The sequence below is a fragment of the Podarcis liolepis genome, assembly GCF_965112155.1.
Source record: "Podarcis liolepis genome assembly, chromosome: 1".
Lineage (NCBI taxonomy): Eukaryota > Metazoa > Chordata > Lepidosauria > Squamata > Lacertidae > Podarcis > Podarcis liolepis.
In genome coordinates, this window is record NC_139554.1 from 88,971,466 (window position 1) to 88,990,852 (window position 19,387).

General features: G+C 42.0%; 1 protein-coding gene across 3 annotated transcripts in view; it reads right to left on the reverse strand.

Annotated features, from left to right (window-relative positions):
* Positions 1–19,387, reverse strand: part of CNTNAP5 (contactin associated protein family member 5) — a 317,753-nt gene that overhangs the window by 147,841 nt on the left and 150,525 nt on the right. For all 3 annotated transcript variants that reach the window (XR_014522322.1, XM_083488630.1, XM_083488631.1), the window contains 2 exons: positions 7,911–8,175; positions 5,212–5,361 (listed from right to left, as the gene is read on the reverse strand). Coding sequence is in view for 2 of the 3 variants with exons in the window: in XM_083488630.1 (XP_083344756.1) it covers positions 5,212–5,361; positions 7,911–8,175 (415 nt within the window). In the remaining variant the exon portion in view is untranslated. The remainder of the gene's footprint in view (positions 1–5,211; positions 5,362–7,910; positions 8,176–19,387) is intronic.

Here is a 19,387-nt window from a genome sequence, read left to right on the forward strand (position 1 = left end):
TGTTTGGGGATGGAGGCAAACTTGCTGGAGTTGATCCAGGCAAGCAGAACTGGTTGGTTAAGCATCTGCTGCATTAATGGCTTAAGGGCACTCTTTATTCACCTTCCACTTCCTTTGGCTTGGGAGGGGAGGTCTTTGGGGGTGTGCTTTAGGCATTGCATGAACACCTTATTGAATTCTGGATAGCAGAGCCATGGTGTGCTTGTTGAGTCTGAAAAACCCAAGGTTCATGTTGCAAGGAGGGAGAATGACTTTCTAATCCTTTGCTGTGTGGCCATAGATTGTACAGTGGTATCTCTAGTTACAAACTTAATTCGTTCTGGAGGTCCGTTCTTAAGCTGAAACTGTTCTTATCCTGAGGTGTGCTTTTGCTAATGGGGCCTCCAGCGCACAATTTCCGTTTGCATCCTGGGGCAAAGTTCGCAACCAGGAGCAGCTTCTTCTGGGTTAGCAGAGCTCGTAACACTGAAGCGTTTGCAACCAGAAGTGTTTGTAACCAGAGGTACCACTGTAACTGTAAACATGCCCAGGAGATGGGAGGAATCCAATCTTTCCTTATCAAGAACTTACCTACTCAGACTCCTATGATTTGACCCAGGCATAGGCAAACTCAGCCCTCCAGATGTTTTGGGACTACAACTCCCATCATCCCTAGCTAACAGGACCAGTGGTCAGGGATGATGGGAACTGTAGTCCCAAAACATCTGGAGGGCTGAGTTTGCCTATGCCTGAATGTGGTTAATTGTGGCTTGTTTGTTTTTTGTTTTTGCAGATCCTCCAGTTTGTTATATTTAATAAATTCACACACATTTTGCATCTTGAGCCTTCTTTATGTGATTACAAATATTGTCCCCATCTCTCAGCATCTCAGGCCTTATATGATGAGATTCTGCCAGGTTATGCTTTCCACACTTTTCAGAGTCCATCTCTCTGAATCCAGGACTTCTTAGTGTTATCATAGAACAGGAAGACCTAATCCGTTATAAGCTTCCATTTCCCTTGTTGTGCTTGTTCTGATTAAGCCCTTGCAGCCCACTATAATGTACCAAGACTGATTTCGCACATTTCCCTGCCAAAATGGGGAGACTGTCAAGTCAGTGACAAATTATAATATATGACGGGTGGCTCATTTGGGCTTGCTGGGTCACAGATTGTGCAGGCCCATCCAGGAATCAGTTCCACAGCACTTGAGCAAGCAAACTGACACAGGAATAGAATTAAAGGTTCTATATGCCTGGCTAAGCCATGGAATGACCATCGGCTAATACAATTAGGTAATAGTAGCAATGAATTGACAGTTGGCAGATGTCTAAGTATTGGCTCCATGCTGCCTGCTGATAAGGTATGCCCTAGAAACCCTATGCCACCTTTTTCCATATGGCATTTAAATTGCGCTGAGCTTTACACCAGCTTGCTAGGGTCATGTCAGCATCTGGGCTAAGAGTACTGCTACGCTGAGGGAGAATCGGAGAGGGAAAATGAAAATGTCATCTGAAAGCAGTTTGCACTCCGGATATAATCGAGGAGCACAGAGTAAACTCTGTGAAATATCATAGGTGCAAAGGTCAAACCAAAAAGAAGTCTTTAATCCCACCACATCCTGCACAAAGGTTAGCAACAGAAGCAGTCATCATAGCCAAACAGGGTTAAACTGAGGCAAATGTTGTCCTACCCTTCACACCATAGTGGGTGGGTGGGTGGGTGGGTGGGTGGGTGAAGGGGGGTTAAGACAATGTTGCTGCTGTTATTTTAAAAAGATGCACGCAGCCCATCTTTAAACAGATGGAAGGAAGGAAGGAAGGAAGGAAGGAAGGAAGGAAGGAAGGAAGGAAGGAAGGAACTTTTAGGAAGCAAGAATTTTAAAATCTCCAAAGATAACTCTCAAATACACAGAGGTGCAAAATCTTTCCCACCTTGCTGGTTATTTTTGCTTCTACAGAAAGAAAGATTTGAGTTTATAAGGACTTTATATAGGGGTTAAGATGAACCCAAATGCAGAGAGCCTGTTAATTGTGCTTCCACAAGGGTGCTTATTTAAATTGCTTACAATGTTCCTGTTGTCCTCTTTCTTGATTTTAATCACAGGAGCTTTGGTTGGCATAAATACCCACCAAGCCCCTAGCTTGATAACAATTTTTTTAAAAAAAAACACCTTTCAATTAAAAACTGGAAAGCAACACTTCATAGTTATAAAGAAAACTGCTATTTTTTGCACTCTATGGGTTGATGTTTTCAAAGAGTTTATAACACACATCAATTTTGAAGTGTATATTCAAATGCAAGTAGCACTTATGGTGATTCTAAAATATTATATTTGGCAGTATACTAGTGCAGAAGAACAATTATTTTGTGATTCTGCCTTGTCTGAACAAGCAATATGTGAATGGCTCATAGGCAAACATATTTGAAAATATGGGAGTAAGCAATGTCTCCTACAAGCCAAAATTCTGGAGCCTTAGCTAATGTCACACAAATAGAGTTTTTGTGCCCACAGTGATCACTAGCCAAAATGAGGGAATTACATAATGACCAGCCAAACCTCCCAGAAACCTCTTATATGCTGCTAGACTAGAACAGACCATATGATATATACAATGTGTACACATCATACCTTTAAAGCATATTTCAATTGCATTCATTCCCTCAAAGAATTCTGGACAGTGCAGCTTACCTCTCATAGAATTGCATTTCCCAGAAAACGCTTAAAAAACTATAGGGCTCAAAGTTCCTTGAGGGAAAGAATGTCCTTCAAATGCCATTTAAAGGTATAGTGTATATGCAATCATAGACTCATGTTTGTAAAAGCTTCTAGATCAGATTTTCTTTGGTCTGAACAATTCAGGTTTCTACTATCCCAGGGTATCCCTTTAGATATTTTCTCCCTGGATCCAATCTCCACTTCATTAACAGCAGCTCAGCTAAACAAAGGACGGTTGTTAGAGGGCCTTCATCCAGAAAGTGATAAACTGTCCTCAGGTTTATAGGTCCAAATCCAGAGATTCCTACTAAACAGATACAAGGGAGTGTGTGCATAGTATTTCTGGGTCAGGTGTGTGTTGCCAAACAATTAACTGTCACTATCTACTCTGATTATGGGACATGGGTGGTGCTGTGGGTTAAACCACAGATCCTAGGACTTGCTGATCAGAAGGTCAGCGATTTGAATCCCTGTGATGGGGTGAGCTCCCATTGTTCGGTCCCTGCTCCTGCCAACCTAGCAGTTCGAAAGCACATCAAAGTGCAAGTAGCACTGCTCCGGAAGTGAAGGTAAACGGTGTTTCCGTGCGCTGCTCTGGTTTGCCAGAAGTGACTTAGTCATGCTAGCCACATGACCCGGAAGCTGTACACCGGCTCCCTCGGCCAATAAAGCAAGATGAGTGCCACAACCCCAGAGTCGGTCATGGCCGGACCTAATGGTCAGGGGTCCCTTTACCTTTACCTTACTTGGATTATGTTGTTGTTTTATTAATTAAATTAGTATACCACCCTTTAGGTAAATAGGTAAAGGACCCCTAGATGGTTAAGTCCAGTCAAAGGAGAATATGGGGCTGTGGCGCCCATCTCGCTTCAGGCCGAGGGAGCCGGCGTTTATCCACAGACAGTTTTCTGGGTCATGTGGCCAGCATGACTATACCACTTCAGGTGCAATGGGACACCGTGATGGAAGCCAGAGCACACAGAAATGCCATTTACCTTCCCGCCGCAGTGGTAGCGATTTATCTACTTGCAATGGTGTGCTTTTGAACTGCTAGGTTGGCATAAGCTGGGAAAGAGCAACAGGAGCTCACCCTGTCAGGCGGATTTGAACTGCTGACCTTCCAATCAGCAAGCCCAAGAGGCTCAGTGGTTTAGACCACAGCGCCATCCACGCTATTACCCACAAGTCTTGGGGTGGTTACAACATAAAATCACAGTATAAAAACACAAATTATGTAATAAAAACAAAAACAACCCAGTAACCCCCTCCTTCAAAACACATTTGAAAAGGGCCTTGGATGTCAAACAGTCAAAAGCCTGGTTAAAGAGGAACATTTTTGCCTGGCACCTAAAGGTGTATAATGAAGGCACCAGGACTAGAGCACTGAATCAAGGCACCATATTTCCTTCTGAAGCAGTCAGTCAGTATTAAAGCTGAATGTTAGAAGATTCAGGGCAGATAAAAGAAAGTAGCAAGTAGTTAAGTTATGGCCAAAGGATTGGGTGGCTTTGAAAGAGGTTTAGAGAAATATATGGAGGCGAAGGCTATCCATGGCTACTAGTCACAATGGCCATGCTCCACTTCCACTGGGTAGGCCTTTGAATACCAACTGCTTGGAATCAGGTAAGGGGAGTCCTGCTTGTGTGCTTCTCAAAGGCATCTGGCTGGTCACTGGGAAAACATGATGCTCGGCCATTGACCAGCAGGCTGTTCTTATGCTCTTACATTTTTCACCAATGAAAGTGCACACACTCAAATGTGCACATGCATGTGCACACATTGTCCCCACCACCACCACCACCTTTTGTGTCCATATGTGAGCTCAAATAGTGGCAGATATACAGATGATATGAAGACTGAAGAAAGTGAAGAGGACATACTCTCTTCTGCTATTTCTACTTCTCCAGCAATGTAAAACTAAGTGGAGGTCACTCACTGAAACAAACAAAAGAAAACTTATCACATGGTCTGGATATCATTTACAGGAAATGTTTAAAGTGCAATCCAGAGCAGTTTAGGTATGATTAGTTCTGACTGAAAGTAATGAAAAAATAGGCATTTATCCCTGCACTTCTCCACTGTGGATTTCAATTGGAACTCAGCATGACAAAACCCTATATAGATACATCCATCATTGACGTGAAAAGGTGCAATCCACTCCTAACCATTATTATCTGCCTTCCCAAAACTTTCTACCATCTTACTTATATCAAATTCATCAGGCTGCATACAAAGCTGACACATTTTCATTTCAGAGGCGTCTGTGTATTTTGGTTTCTCAGTATATTGTGACTTATCTATTTTGACAGCTAACCCCAAAAACATGTAGCTTTCCAATGGTTTGGGAGACATGTGATGATTGTTTACTAACAGATCCTCTTTTTAAAATAAAATGCATACAAACATACATACATAAAATGTAATAGATAACAACACTGGTTCTTTTACGAAAAACAACTAACAAAAATGGACATCATTTTTAGTCACCACAACAGCACTGGAAAGCAACGTACCTCCAAAATAGTAGCTGTGGCCTGAATAAATCTGTGAAACAGTGGTTGCATGAACTGTAGATGCTACATCATTATCGAGAGTTAGGGTGATGCGATGTCTTCTAGCATTGATGTTAACTGCATGCCACAGACCATCATACAGATTGCTGCCTGGGAAACAAGGAGTGGAAAAGAGATCAACTACTCATGGGGGACAAGAAGGAAGTGGAGGAGGAGGGGAAGCTTGTGAGTAATTACTGTCCTTTAGGGAAATAACAAAACTGTCACTCAGGCAATGTCAGGGGGAGCACACACGCACCAGGTATAAACAAGCTAACATTAATGAAACTTGTCCCCAGAGCCAGAGTCCTCATGCACTACATGAAGCTGTTACATATATAAATATCTCTATTCATTTCAATGAAGGGGATGGATACCAGTGTATATCCTTGCACCCCACTGAACTAAAGAAGGAAGCCTTTGATTTAGAGGTGCTGTAAATCCTCTGTTCCCTCTTTGTCCCACTAAAGAATTGTTGAATTTTAGACTTTTGTCTTCTGCTTTGGGTTCCCGGTTGTTGTTGGACTACAACTTCCATCATTCCTAGCTAGCAGGACCAGCAGCCAGGGATGATGGGAGTTGTAGTCCAATAGCAGTTGGGGACCCAAGTTTGACAAACACTGTTCTAAATGCATGCTGAGGAGAAGCATTCCCCAAGCTGTACTGAAGCTCCCATCAGCCCCAGCCAAGTTAGAGAAGGCGGATCATGTCCTTTGTTGGAAACGACTCAATTTCTTTAAACCCTTCCACCAGTCTATGTGACTGCATAAAGCAGGCTGGGGTTTATAAGCTTGAATATAACTATTACAAGGACAAAAGGATAAAAAAATGGGGGGGGGGGTTACTTACCAGAACAAGGAGAGCAAAAGCTAAAAGGATTTTGGTTTGGCTCTACTTAGGATTTCTGCCAAATAATTCTATGGCATCTTAAATGCTACTTATTTTCCTTTGTATTGTAAACTTACTCCATTGGATGCAAGGACGTTCGTGCATATAAATGCTTATCTTGTTCATAGAACTTTGTCTATTTTTGCTGCAGCAGTTGCTGCTCTAGATTTTAAGGGGCTAGATTTGTTGTTGTGCTTTTACTACTTCTTGTCTTTTGAGTTGCTATATCAGCATGCAATAACCTTCACACTATTATCAAGCCAAGGGCATGCTGTCATGTCAACCACAAACCAGCATACTGTTGAAATTTTCCCTCTCGCTAGATTTGGCAGAGGGAATAAAAGATGGTTCTTCTAAGCTTGAGTTGCCCAATTTTCACTTCCCTTTAAAACAAAGGATACTGTTTTGATGTCATGTTTCATGTTGGAAAGCCAGGGACTGGCCGCCTATGAGGCCTACAAGATCTGTTCCCTGCTTCTCTCTCTGGCTCCTTTCCACCTGACCTGGGTGGGTGGCACCCTGTCTGACTCCAGTTATAAAGGCTGCTGAAAGATGTTTGTAAAGCACTAGTCCATTTGGTGCATAATGGGGAGACTTTGGCATGGACGGGAGATTAACACACCTCTGTTTTCTGCAACATTCTACAACACTTCTGCTGTGATACTTCAGTTAAGGTGATACTTGAATTTAACTGGTTTGAAATGAAACAGTTTGATATTGATGTAGTTTTCTGTTACTGATCTTACTGAAGAGTTTATTAAATAGAATGGTATTTTTGGAGACTGTATTTATTAATCATTCATTCATTCATTCATTCATTCACCCCCCCCCAAAAAAAACCCTATACCACCAATGTGGGAGGTTTTTAGACAGAGGATGGATGGCCACCTGTTGTGGATTCTTTAGCTGTGCTTCCTGCATTGCAAGGTGTTGGACTTGATGACCCTTGGGGTCCTTCCAAGCTTAGCAATTCTATGATTCTATGCAGTGCTTCCCCCCCCCCAAAAAAATGTTTAGGGGTACTGTCATTTTCCTACTCATATTGAAATACTGCTCCTCAATGAGACCAAACTTAGATTCACAAAATGTTTAGAGTTTGGATTTGATATCCCGCCTTTCACTCCCCTTCAGGAGTCTCAAAGCGGCTAACATTCTCCTTTCCCTCCCTCCCCCACAACAAACACTCTGTGAGGTGAGTGAGGCTGAGAGACTTCAGAGAAGTGTGACTAGCCCAAGGTCACCCAGCAGCTGCATGTGGAGGAGCGGAGATGCGAACCCGGTTCCCCAGATTATAAGACTACCGCTCTTAACCACTACACCACACTGGCTCTCATGGTATGCCTACCCCTCACACTGGTATGCCTACCCCTGCATCCCCCCAGAAAAAAGCACTCATTCTATGATTTTTAAAATGCGTCAACAGCACTGTATCAAGGAAACCCTGGGTGAACAGATGACTTTCAAACAGGCATCTAAATGTCAACATGGTAGGAACCGGCTGACTTTAACTGGGAACTCATTCCAAAGGGCAAATCATGTGTTTAGAGGAACTTTAATTGTGATATTTTTTGTTAGCTTCCTAATGTGGATCCAAACACTTGTATCATGGCATGTGTTTGATAAATCTATGGATATGTTTTCATTGTATGTAGGTACAATAACATATTGATTTGTTTACTGTTCTTTTTTGCTGCTTGGAGCTTAATTTGGAAAGCCAGTATAGAAACAAAGAATCCGAAAGAAAGTAAATGTTTCTATTAGATGTGCAATACCTGCACTAACTCCTACATATTTCTCTGTTCCTTTCTGGATGATGAGCGACATCCTTCCATGCTGGAGGTATAACAAGAGTAAACCGGAATCTTCTGACAGCTCCGTGGATAGCAGCAAACCATCCTTGTTCCACGTCCGAAACTGGAAGCTAACTGACAAGCCATCAAGCTGGGGAGTGCCTGGTAACAGCAAGTAACTGTTGTTGGAGCTGTCAAAGGTGATGGGAGTGATTTGTGGTTCTGAGCAGGCAAAAGTCACATTACCCTGGAAAGTAATAAAAACAAGGGGAGGGTGGGGAGGGGAAGGAGACAATGACAGGCAACCATCAAGCTGTTTTCCCATTCAGTGGCTCTGAATATGCTGCAGTTATCACAACAGGAGGACAGGAATATAATGTACCTTTAGGATTGTGTGTATGTGTGTGCGCAACATATAGAACCAGACAGTTTCTCAGTTATACAGACACTTCCTTGCTGATTTCCATCCTATTGGTGTGGAGAATGAGAGTGCTTTGCTGCAGTTTTAAACAGGAATAGGAGTGCATTTGCACATTCATGCCCTGGGCCAAGGAAATACACATACACATACATAGTGTTGCAGTGGCTGGAAAACAGAGCTTAGACTTGGCAGTGGGGTGAGGTGGACATCCTTCTACATGCCTTGACTGGGTTGGTGGCCATAGAACAGGAGCCGAATCCATGCTTTGCATAGAAAAGATACCAAGGTCAGGGTCATTTAACAACAGGGTTGGGAAATATCTCCACATGAGACCCCGGGACACCACAATCAGCATCATTACTGGACTTGTTGGACATGCAGCCCAGTAAACCATGAGAAGAAAAACTCTTCACAACTTAAGAGGAAGGAGGGGAAAAACTTGCTGGGACCATTGGCTAGGTTTCCCGGGGCTGAAGAGCCAACTGTTCCCTACCTCCTGATATATAGGAGTCCAATGCTAGTCATATATGCTGCCCTACACAGCATGTGCCTCCATCAAGCTCAGTGGGGCAGAATGATAACAGCATTGTGGAGGTGTATCCACATTAACTTCGTACATGAATCTTCTTGGTCAGTCAGTTTGGTTTATTGGGTTTAGCAAACAGCCATTACACACAGAAAATAATAACAACATGAATTAGGGTTGCCTTATTTCAAAAAGTGAAAATCTGGACAGAAAAATTGTTGAGCTGTTGTTGGCCAAAGTTGTTGGACTATTTTTTGCAAAATCTCACAAAAAGACATTTTTGAGCTATTTTTAAAGGAATTTGCAAAAAAAAGACACTGTCAACATGGATTGCCATACATATGGATTTCTTTGGACGTTTAAGTGATTTCCTTCCAGACACTCTTTACGACTGCCAGTTGCTGGCTATGTCCAGGAAATTCCAGATGTATGGCAAACCTAACAGGAATACTGCTACTAATAATGGTTTACATTTCTACTCCCTTACCCCTAGTGGATAAATCATTTTCTGTCCCCCCCTCAAGTTTTGTTACAAGAAATTTAGATGTTCTAAAGGATATCTCTATCTCGACATTGGGCAGCAAAAACAAGTCTTTAATCTTCACCTTGAACTGATCTTTGTTCACTTTCACTTCAAAACCAAAACTAAACAAACTCTCACTTCCAGAACACACTGCTTCCAGATGACTTTAAGTTTAGTGTGGTGGGACAAATCCTACCATTTATTTTTCTGACTAACTTTCTGACGAGTTCTATTCCAGTGAGTGTCGGAGCTCTCGGAGCTTGATCTCAACATTGGATCAGATCTAAACGCTCTTCTGAATGGCAGCTGGACTCCCAGTGCCTTTATTCTTGGCAATTCCATTGTAAATTAAGGAATATATCAAGCAATTAAGAATAAAGGAAGAGAAGTGCATTCACAACTTTCAAAGATAGTACACAGGGTTTTGTGGACAGGGGGAGAGCTGCAACTCACTTGCTTTTGAACCAAGGCACTTTGTGAAATATCAACTGAAATCTGATAAACCCATTCAAGTAAAAGGCCTTCCGTGTGGTGCGGTCTCTCATTAGAAATTATATCTCATTCTAACAGTATTATTAGAATGAACAAAAGATGAGTGATTTGCAGGAAGCTATACAGCGCTTGGGGATTCCCTTATTGAAAAGCTAGGACAAAATGATGGAATAGCTTCTTATCATTTTCAATAGCTTTGAACAATTCTTAGTTGACAAGGGGAAATGAAACAAAGTTCTGGAATGATGTTTAATTTGCTGCTAACTGAAACAAAAGCTTCAATGGGATCTTTCTCTCTTTTCCTAGATTACAAGACAAAAGTACACTGGAACAAGGAATAAATGCATTTCAATAAGTCCAGTTTGAATGACTTCTTATCTTTAACACCTCCAAAATGATTTCAGCCAGAAGGTGGAGTGAAAACCTAATCAAAAACCATATAAATGCCAAACTATGCCAAACATTTTCTCAATAAAACATCTGCCACATTTGTAGGGAGTGGGAAGGGTGGAAATGGGGGGAGGACCTTGGTGGGGCAAGGGTATTCTCAATACATTTAAGGGACTTTCAAGTGTGGGGGTTTTACAGTGAGTGTATTCAGAAATAATATTTTGTGGGTGACTTTCCCATGCTTGTTGAATGAGTTTCAAAGTTGTATTCACACCATTGTGATTTTCCATTGCAATGTCCACACCTCAAGGTGTGGGCATGGCTTGATGATTACATATCTGAAAATTGCTTACTCCTTTCCCTCTTGATCACACCACTCCTCCCCTCACCCCAGTTGCTCATCCTACACATGCATACCATCTTCCACAGTTGAATAAAGACTAATTGTAGTGCAATCCTAATTATGTCCACTCAGAAGTAAGCCCAAGTGATTTCAGTGCTACTCACTCCCAGCCAAGTGGAGTTAGGATTGCAAGCATTGGTCTGTAGCATTCCCCATCCCATCAGAAACCTCTATATCTTTACCCAAAACACCCACAAGTTTTATAAACTTGTGTGTGTGTGTGTGTCTTAGTTCTTAGTGGAGAAGATCCAAGAGGAGGAGACAAGGCTTTCTGCATAACCTGTGAAGCAATCCTGGCCATGTGTGTCCTTCCAGACCTGGAATAACCCAGCCCCATTCCCACAATATATTGGATGTTATTTGTCAGGGACCATGCTGAGAAGGGCTGCATTGAGGAAGAATGATGGGAGCTACCCCCTCCTCCTGATCCTGAATCTTCCCAGAAGCTGGAGGACAGTATAGATTTGGAACAGTAGTTTGTAGAGGGGCATAGTTCAGAAGGCAGAAGCTGGGAAATACTGGATGGGGAACAGTTAGCAGAAGAAACACTAGAAAAGAGAGAGTTAACAGATTCACAGTCTCTGGATAGTATCCACTCCCGTCTCTCAAAGTCCAGGAGAGCTCAGAAAATGGCAGAACAGAAAACACAGCAGCTCAGATTAAAAAAACGTAGGAGTAACGTAGATTAATAGGGACAGGAGGGGTGTGATTCTTAATTGGGAGCACCGCCATTTCTAGGAGATATGTTCTTTATTCTCTCACTGTGATTATTAAAGTTTCTAAGTGGTAAGAAGACACATTTTCCTTGGTTCTGCTTATTTACTGCCACGTTGGCGGGAGGGGCAGGGAGCTGATTCCCTGAAGCCTGACATTATTAGATGTTAATCAGCCAACAGCCTGGGTGAAGAGAAATGTTTTCATCTGAAACCTAAAGGTGTGTGATGAAGGTGTCAACTGAACCTCCCCCTGCCCCCCCAAAAAATCTAGTGATTCTTGAGCTGCTAAAGATTTAAGTTCTCCATTTGTTCCCTGCTCACAAAAGTCATAAAAACATGTTAAGTCTTCCCTGGAATGTGCAGAAAGCAAAGAACGTTCACAGCCCAATAATGGGGCTCTGGAGGTTGTGAGGCAATTTCAAATTGACCCTTAAAAATGTGATTGCTTTATTGTTTCATCTGATGAGAAGATGCCATGGGCACTGCTTCACTTTATTATAATCCAATGCTGGCTGAGGTCCAGATAAGATTGCCAATGTCACTTATTGAATGTGATGGTTGTTTAGTGCAAAGACTGTCTTTTGTTCCAGTACATCCAGCCTTGCAGAACATGATATTCATTCCATATGTCAGAACGGCAAGAACTCTGTTAAAGTTTGTACAACAGATGGCCAAATTGCTACTGTGGGCTTCCCCCCACTTTTTCTTATTTTGGGAATTTTGATGTATCATGTCAACATGCGGAGCCAACACAAATTTGAAGTGAATAGGGTAGTGATAGGGCAGTTGATAGCAGCCATGGCTCCCAGTACGAGTACGAGCACAATTCAAAGTGTTGGTGCTGACCTTTAAAGCCCTAAATGGCCTCAGCCCGGACACTGAGGTCCAGCACTGAGGGCCTTCTGGCACTTCCCTCACTGTGAGAAGTGAGGTTACAGGAAACCAGGCAGAGGGCCTTCTCAGTAGTGGCGCCCGCCCTGTGGAACGCCTTCCCATCAGATGCCAAAGAAATAAACAACTTTTAGAAGTTTAGGGAAGTTTTTAATGTTTGATGTTTAGGGAAGTTTTTAATGTTTTATGTTTAACATGCTTTTAATATTCTGTTGGGAGCCACCCACAGTGGCTGGTGAGGCCCGGCTATATGAGTGGGGGATAAATAATAATATATTTATTATTATTATTATTATTATTATTAATCTCCCTGGATCTGGATCCTAAAGGAACATGGTTGTGGTAAGCAGACAGATCCTTCATTTGTAGATCTGACTTACAAGATATCATTGTTTGTCAGATATCACTGTTTGATAACACTTTATACACCCTCCTTCTTCATAACTGAATTTTGCTTTCTTTGGAATTTGGGAGTGCAGATGGTTATCCTGCAGCCATTGCAGATTTGTGCCAGCAGAGGGTCTATGCAGCTCTTAGAACGAACATCACCAGGCACATCTGGACTGAGCTGGTCAGCCTGTTTCCTAGGAATCTTCCTTAATAATAGTGTGCAGCCAAACATGGCAGGGGTAGATGTTTCCAGGGCTAGTCTTGAGGCTTAACAACTTTGCCTGTCAACTTAATGCCCCATTTTGGTTCTGGATGGCAGATATATTGTGGCCTGTTCTCAGTTCAGGAGGTTGCACAGGATGGAATGGCAAGTAGTTTGTCATCTCTGTGGGTACTTTAGTGACCTTGGTCTTTGGTACAGGTTACCCAACATTCCCTAAATGAACGTTCAAAAACTGTTGACTTTCCTTTTTCTAAGGAACAAAGTAAAGATACAGGAACTTTGTCCTCCTTTTCATCTGGTAACTAATTGTGCAACCCTACTGGTACATTTGCACACCCATATCCAAGACAGATGAAATTTTTGAGGTGACTGAATGTATATTATAAATGGACCACAGTACAGCCACTGCTTCTGTGCAATTGAATACATACAGTAGGGGCCGTGCTGGCTAGCCAGCTTCCTTTTCAGCACTTCTCACTGATGGATTTGGTGAGATTAGCATGAATGAGGGTCAAAACCACGTGAAAAAATGACACTAGATCTTAGCTTGTCCCTAGCGCCTTCCCTGGAACAGTTGCTATTACAGCTGAACTCACTTTAACTGAATAAGAAAAGGATAAAATACCCCCTCAAACTTTTCCCTAGCTGTGAAATAGAATAAGAAGTTTCAAGCCTCCAGAGGGAAACTAGAAGATCAGACATGTCTAGCTGCTAAAAACTCCATCTAGCACTCATCTGGCATTTACGAACTCCATCGAGTCCAATGTTTCCAGTCTGATTAACGATTCCTTTAACAGGTACTGAAATGTACTCCAAAGGGGCTTCTGCTGCTGTTATTACAATTTGAACTTCCTAAATTCAGGCAATTAAACAGAGATATTTAACATTTCCTTGGTAGATACTGCCTTGACCCTCATCCACTTGGGAAAGAGGTCTGTCACTATCTATTTTCAGGAGTAACATGGCAAGCAAGGGAATTTTCTTTGTTGCAAACAGGCCATTGTAGAAGCTATCAAAGCAGATACAAATTGTTTAGTTAAAAGCATTAAGCGAGAGGCAGTGCATATTTGGAGCATGTCTTGGCATGCAATATCGCCTTTAAAAAGAAATCACCTAACAGAACCCTAAGGAAATGCTATGTAATCTGACTAAGAGGAGGTCTTAGCAATCATCCCGAGACTGTCTCTGTGTATAGCATCAATGAGTGAAACTTAATTCTCTATTTCTTGCCTATTTTGCTGATTACTCAAGTGTGGATTACTATTTTATCAGAAGAAAGTTGAAGTATGTGAGTGCGGGTGATGAGGATAATTAAACTCCCGTAGTTACAAACCCAGGAGACATAAAAGTAATCTCTCAGCTCAGTGTCCCATCCTACGCTGATGCTGCTAGATTTAACACCTGGGTGAGTGCTGAGGGTGCCTTTCACTTAGTCTGGATCTTCAGCTCCTTAAACTTATCATCTTGGGTCTTCCAGAAGGAAGCATTTCTAAACATAGTAATAAAAAGTGTATGGATAATACAAGCATTGTGTTGGAATACCACAGTTAGGATGTCACGGAAATTCTTTGTGTAAAGTCTCATGCACAGCATTCATTTAAAGCACACTGCTTCCTCCTAAAAATCAAGGGAGCTATAGTTTAAGGATGATGGGGATTGTAGCACTATGGTACATAAAACTACAGCTGCCATATTTCTTTGATGGAAGCCATGTGCTTCAAATTTGCTGAAAGTGAAAGGTGAAGCACAAGGCCTCCAGTTAACCCAAATAAAGTTGAAGCAGGGTTGGGATTTCTTAATTATAATACTTTTTGTTATGCACATGGAGTTACAAAATACGTCCATATTGGAGCAGTTATGAAGGGTGCTCACATGTAAAAATACCATTTCCTTCTTTAATATATTTGGGAGAAATGGTCATTTCTTTCTTGGCCTCAAATTACTCAAACTTTGATAGGAAAGGCCACAATTGATATGCAAAAGTCCTCTCCATAAGTGATGTGATACACACATGCATTTTTCATTCAGTACCTGAGTACTTGAATATGTAACAATTTCATAAGAAATAATCGTGATGCTCTCATTATGCAGGCAAAAAGTGAAGAAGAACGTAGCTATTCATGCTGATTATTAGAAATTGTTTCAGAGATAATTTTTGCCTTGCTTTGAGAGTAGAAGTCAGAGAAGAAGAAAAATCTCCTTAAGGAAGGCCTGTACTTACTTAATGGTCATATAAAGAGGATAATGGGGTCTTTTGTCAGCAGAGAGGACACTTCAATTATTGGGATGCTCTTAATACAGAAGCTCTACTGTACATAACTAAGCTAATATTTTCAGGAGGAAAGAGGTGAAGTCACTGATTGTCATTAAAGAGCAGAGGTTCTCATATACTTGAATTCCTTTCTTGGGAAACTTTTATGTCCCTGCTCAGAAAAGTATCAGATAACAGAACTGAAAGGGCTCAACAGAATGATATTTCATCCCTTTGAGAGACTTTGAGGATCATATGCTTGGCTAAGCAATTCTGAATTTTCTTTATCTGAGTCTCCTAAGCTTTTAGGTCACTGGCCAACAGCGCAACAAAAGATTTTACTGCCTTCACGCTTGCAGTAACCGAGCATTATCACTTCATTACCTGGTCCAGTAGCTGAGACGCAACTGCAGAGGACAGCAGCAGCCAATTTTAAAAATCATAAATCATTCTGCTAAGAAACAAAGGTAAAAACAGAAAAGGGAATAATAGACAAACATAATATAGATAGCTTGATATTTCCCTCTTTTCAGTAGAGAAGGAAGCAGAACCAAAGGCTTGTCTTTCAAATTCACCTTGCCAGACAGGACAACTAAAAGTGGTGAAATAGCACAAATGCAGATTTAACACTTTGTGCCGAGTCAGGGGTACAGTGACCTAAAACCTATCCATTTTTATTCACTAGGACTAAAATGTTTTAATACTTTCATTAAAACACATCATTAAAATTGAATGCACCAGGGCTGCATTCATACCAGACATTTAAAACACATTTTCCCCACACAAAGAATCTTAGGAACCAGAGTTTGTTATGGGTGCTGGGAACTGTAGCTCTGTGGAGTGGGCTAAACCACAGTTCCCAGGTTTCTTGGGGGTGTGTGTTTTAAATATGCTTTAAATGTGTGGTGTGTATGCAGCCTTGAATTCTGTTTGCCTTCCATGTTCATTTCTAAAAACCAGTCCTTTTCAAATGATTGGGATCTGCCTTTTACATCCTACTGGGCATTCCCAAGTCATTGGGTGTATCTGAAATAGCTCATTGGGTCATGGCCACAGATGGCTGGTTTACAGAATGCAAAAGTAAAGTAGGCTATATTACTATGGACTACAGGTAGAGACGCGGGTGGCGCTGTGGGAAAAACCTCAGCGCCTAGGGCTTGCCGATCGCATGGTCGGCGGTTCGAATCCCTGCAGCAGGGTGAGCTCCCATCTTTTGGTCCCAGCTCCTGCTCACCTAGCAGTTCAAAAGCACCCCTAAGTGCAAGTAGATAAATAGGTACCGCTTTATAGTGGGAAGGTAAATGGCGTTTCCGTGTGCTGCGCTGGTGCCGGCTCACCAGAGCAACACACGGAAACACTGGCCACGTGACCCGGAAGTGTCCTCGGACAGCGCTGGCCCCCGGCCTCTTAAGTGAGATGGGCACACAACCCTAGAGTTGGACACGACTGGCCCGTACGGGCAGGGGTACCTTTACAGGTAGAGGGCGCCTTTTTTTTTGAAATACTCCCTGCAAGCAGTACCCCAGCACACCAGTCTTCCTGTGCTACTTTTCTACTTGAACAAAATTGGACTTGGGGGATGCAATTACATTTTTAAGTTAGAGGACTTGAATAGCTGTGAGGCTTGCTGTTCAACTGTCCATTGACTTTTATTTGCATTCTTCTGTTAGAATTAATTGTCTTTTGTACTGTTAGGAGAGATAAAAGGTCTTCAATAGCTTTTTAAAAAACTGGGGGAGCGTTTGTGAAGAAAATCAAAGCTGAAACATGACTGGAGTTAATAAGAAGTAAATGTTTTTGTTGCCATGTTAAATAGCTGTGAATGTGCTATAAAGATATAGGATTTGGTTTGACCTCACCGACCTCTGCATCTGGCTATAGAAAAATAGGCCCTGGCAGCTTTCTAATGGGGTAATGGGTCATCAGCCCACCAAAGATTCCCCACCAGATCGTAAATGAAAAATAATTCAGCAGATCAGCATTCTGTCCCATTATCCAAAAATAAACATCAACGTTCAGTCAATTTCTTAGCTTCATCAGTGGCCAACGACTAGGAAAGTTTTCTGCCAGTGTCTGTTCAGCAACGCATACCACAACCACTTCAAAACATAGCTGGTTATATTTTAAGCCTGTCTGACTCCAGGCAAAAGGGGATGAATTGAATAGTCTTTTTCCATTCATAGAGGAATATTTGATCTAGGAGAAGATTCCACTAATGGAAGAGTAGGCAGTTTCTGAGGATAACCCCTGCACCCTTGAATATTTGCTGCAGAGGGTTGCACGGCATGGGAGATTTAGCATTTAGTACTCCAGTCCTCCTAGTGATGTATGGAAGTGAGAGCTGGACCATAAAGAAGGCTGATCACTGAAGAATTGATGCTTTTGAATTATGGTGCTGGAGAAGACTCTTGAGAGTCCCATAGATTACAAGAAGATCAAACCTATCCATTCTGAAGGAAATCAGCCCTGAGTGCTCACTGGAAGGACAGATCGTGAAGCTGAGGCTCCAATACTTTGGCCACCTCATAAGAAGAGAAGACTCCCTGGAAAAGACCCTGATGCTGGGAAAGATGGAGGGCACAAGGAGAAGAGGATGACAGAGGATGAGATGGTTGGACAGTGTTTTTAGAAGACATCTGAAGGCAGCCCTGTTTAGGGAAGCTTTTAATGTTTGATGTATCATAGTATTTTAATATTCTTTTGGAAGCCGCCCAGAGTGGCTGGGGAAACCCAGCCAGATGGGTGGGGTATAAATAATAAATTATTATTATTATTATTATTATTATTATTATTATTAGTAGTAGTAGTAGTAGTATTATTATTATTAGTAAAGCTACCAGCACGAGTTTGACTAAACTGCGGGAGGCAGTGGAAGACAGGAGTGCCTGGCGTGCTCTGGTCCATGGGGTCACGAAGAGTCGGACACGACTAAACGACTAAACAACAACAACACTCCAGTCCTTCACTGAAGTAAATACTCTTTCACAACCAGAATGGCTCCTCCTGTTCAAAAAAACTGGCACCATTGGATACAACCTTTTGTTTCATTGCTTCTGACCTGAAAATGTCCTCTGTGTACTGCTATCCATCAGATGTGCTTTGATAATAATAAGAGTTTTGAGATCAAAGGTACTCAATATTTCCTTAAAAGTGAGATTAACATCTACGTGAGATTTAAGGTGGTTCAAAGCACTTTACTGATGGTGTTTAGAATTCACAGAAAGAGAATGCATTATTAGCTTAAATTCAACTGTCACTGAGAATTTTTCTTTACGCTTTTGATACTACCCATTTGGATTCATTTCCCCAGACAGCCCATTTTGTTGCCAAAATGACCCATTATTCAGAATTGTCATTCCCACAGTCTGCGCTGGTGCCTGACCCTAAAGCCTCAACGTTGCATGAGGGAAAAACACATGCCTGCTTGTTAAAGAAAACAAAAAGTCGTTTCATTTTGCTGTTACATCTCACCAACACCTGAAGCTCCTCATGGCATTTCAAAATTCAAGCTAAGTGGTTGAAGAAGAAATAGAAGAAGGAGGAGGAGGAGGAGGAGGAGGAGAAACCTTGAAAGGTCTCAAGAATCTTTTTATGTTGGTGGTATATTTGTAAATTGCATTGTGACATAAAAGCCTATTTATTGATTAAATAATAACAACAATAACAACATACTATAAAATATCTAAAGTGGTGTACATAATGCTGCTGTGCTTATGAGGATAACAACTTATTTCAGATAGGGCCAGCCTGCCCATGAGGCGAGCTAAGGCAGCTGCCTTGGGCAGTAGAATCCCATGGAGGCACCCTGCCTGACCTTGCCACCATCCCCATTGGAGAAGTGAGGAGAAGCTGGTGCATGATCCAGGTAAGCAAGACTTTGGCAGAGAGGTGGTGGAAGGGGACAACACCTTCCCGTTTTACCTCAGGCGGTGAAATGGGATGGGCCATCCCTGATTTCAGAGGTTGCCAACCTAGTGCCCATGGGCACCATGACACCCATGAAGGCTTCCAGTGGTTCTCCAGGGTAGGTACTCCAGACTCTGAGCTTTCATTTAATACATAAAGAGTCCCTATCCCCCCCAGAAAGAAAGCTAGGTGGCAAAATCATTCTAAATGATTTATGTGAAATAAATGGTGCAGCTACCTTGCATCTTTTTTCGGGGGGGGGGGGAGCTCTGTTTTGTTATTATCCAACAATTGTAAGTGTGTGTGTGTGTGTGTGTGTGTGTGTGT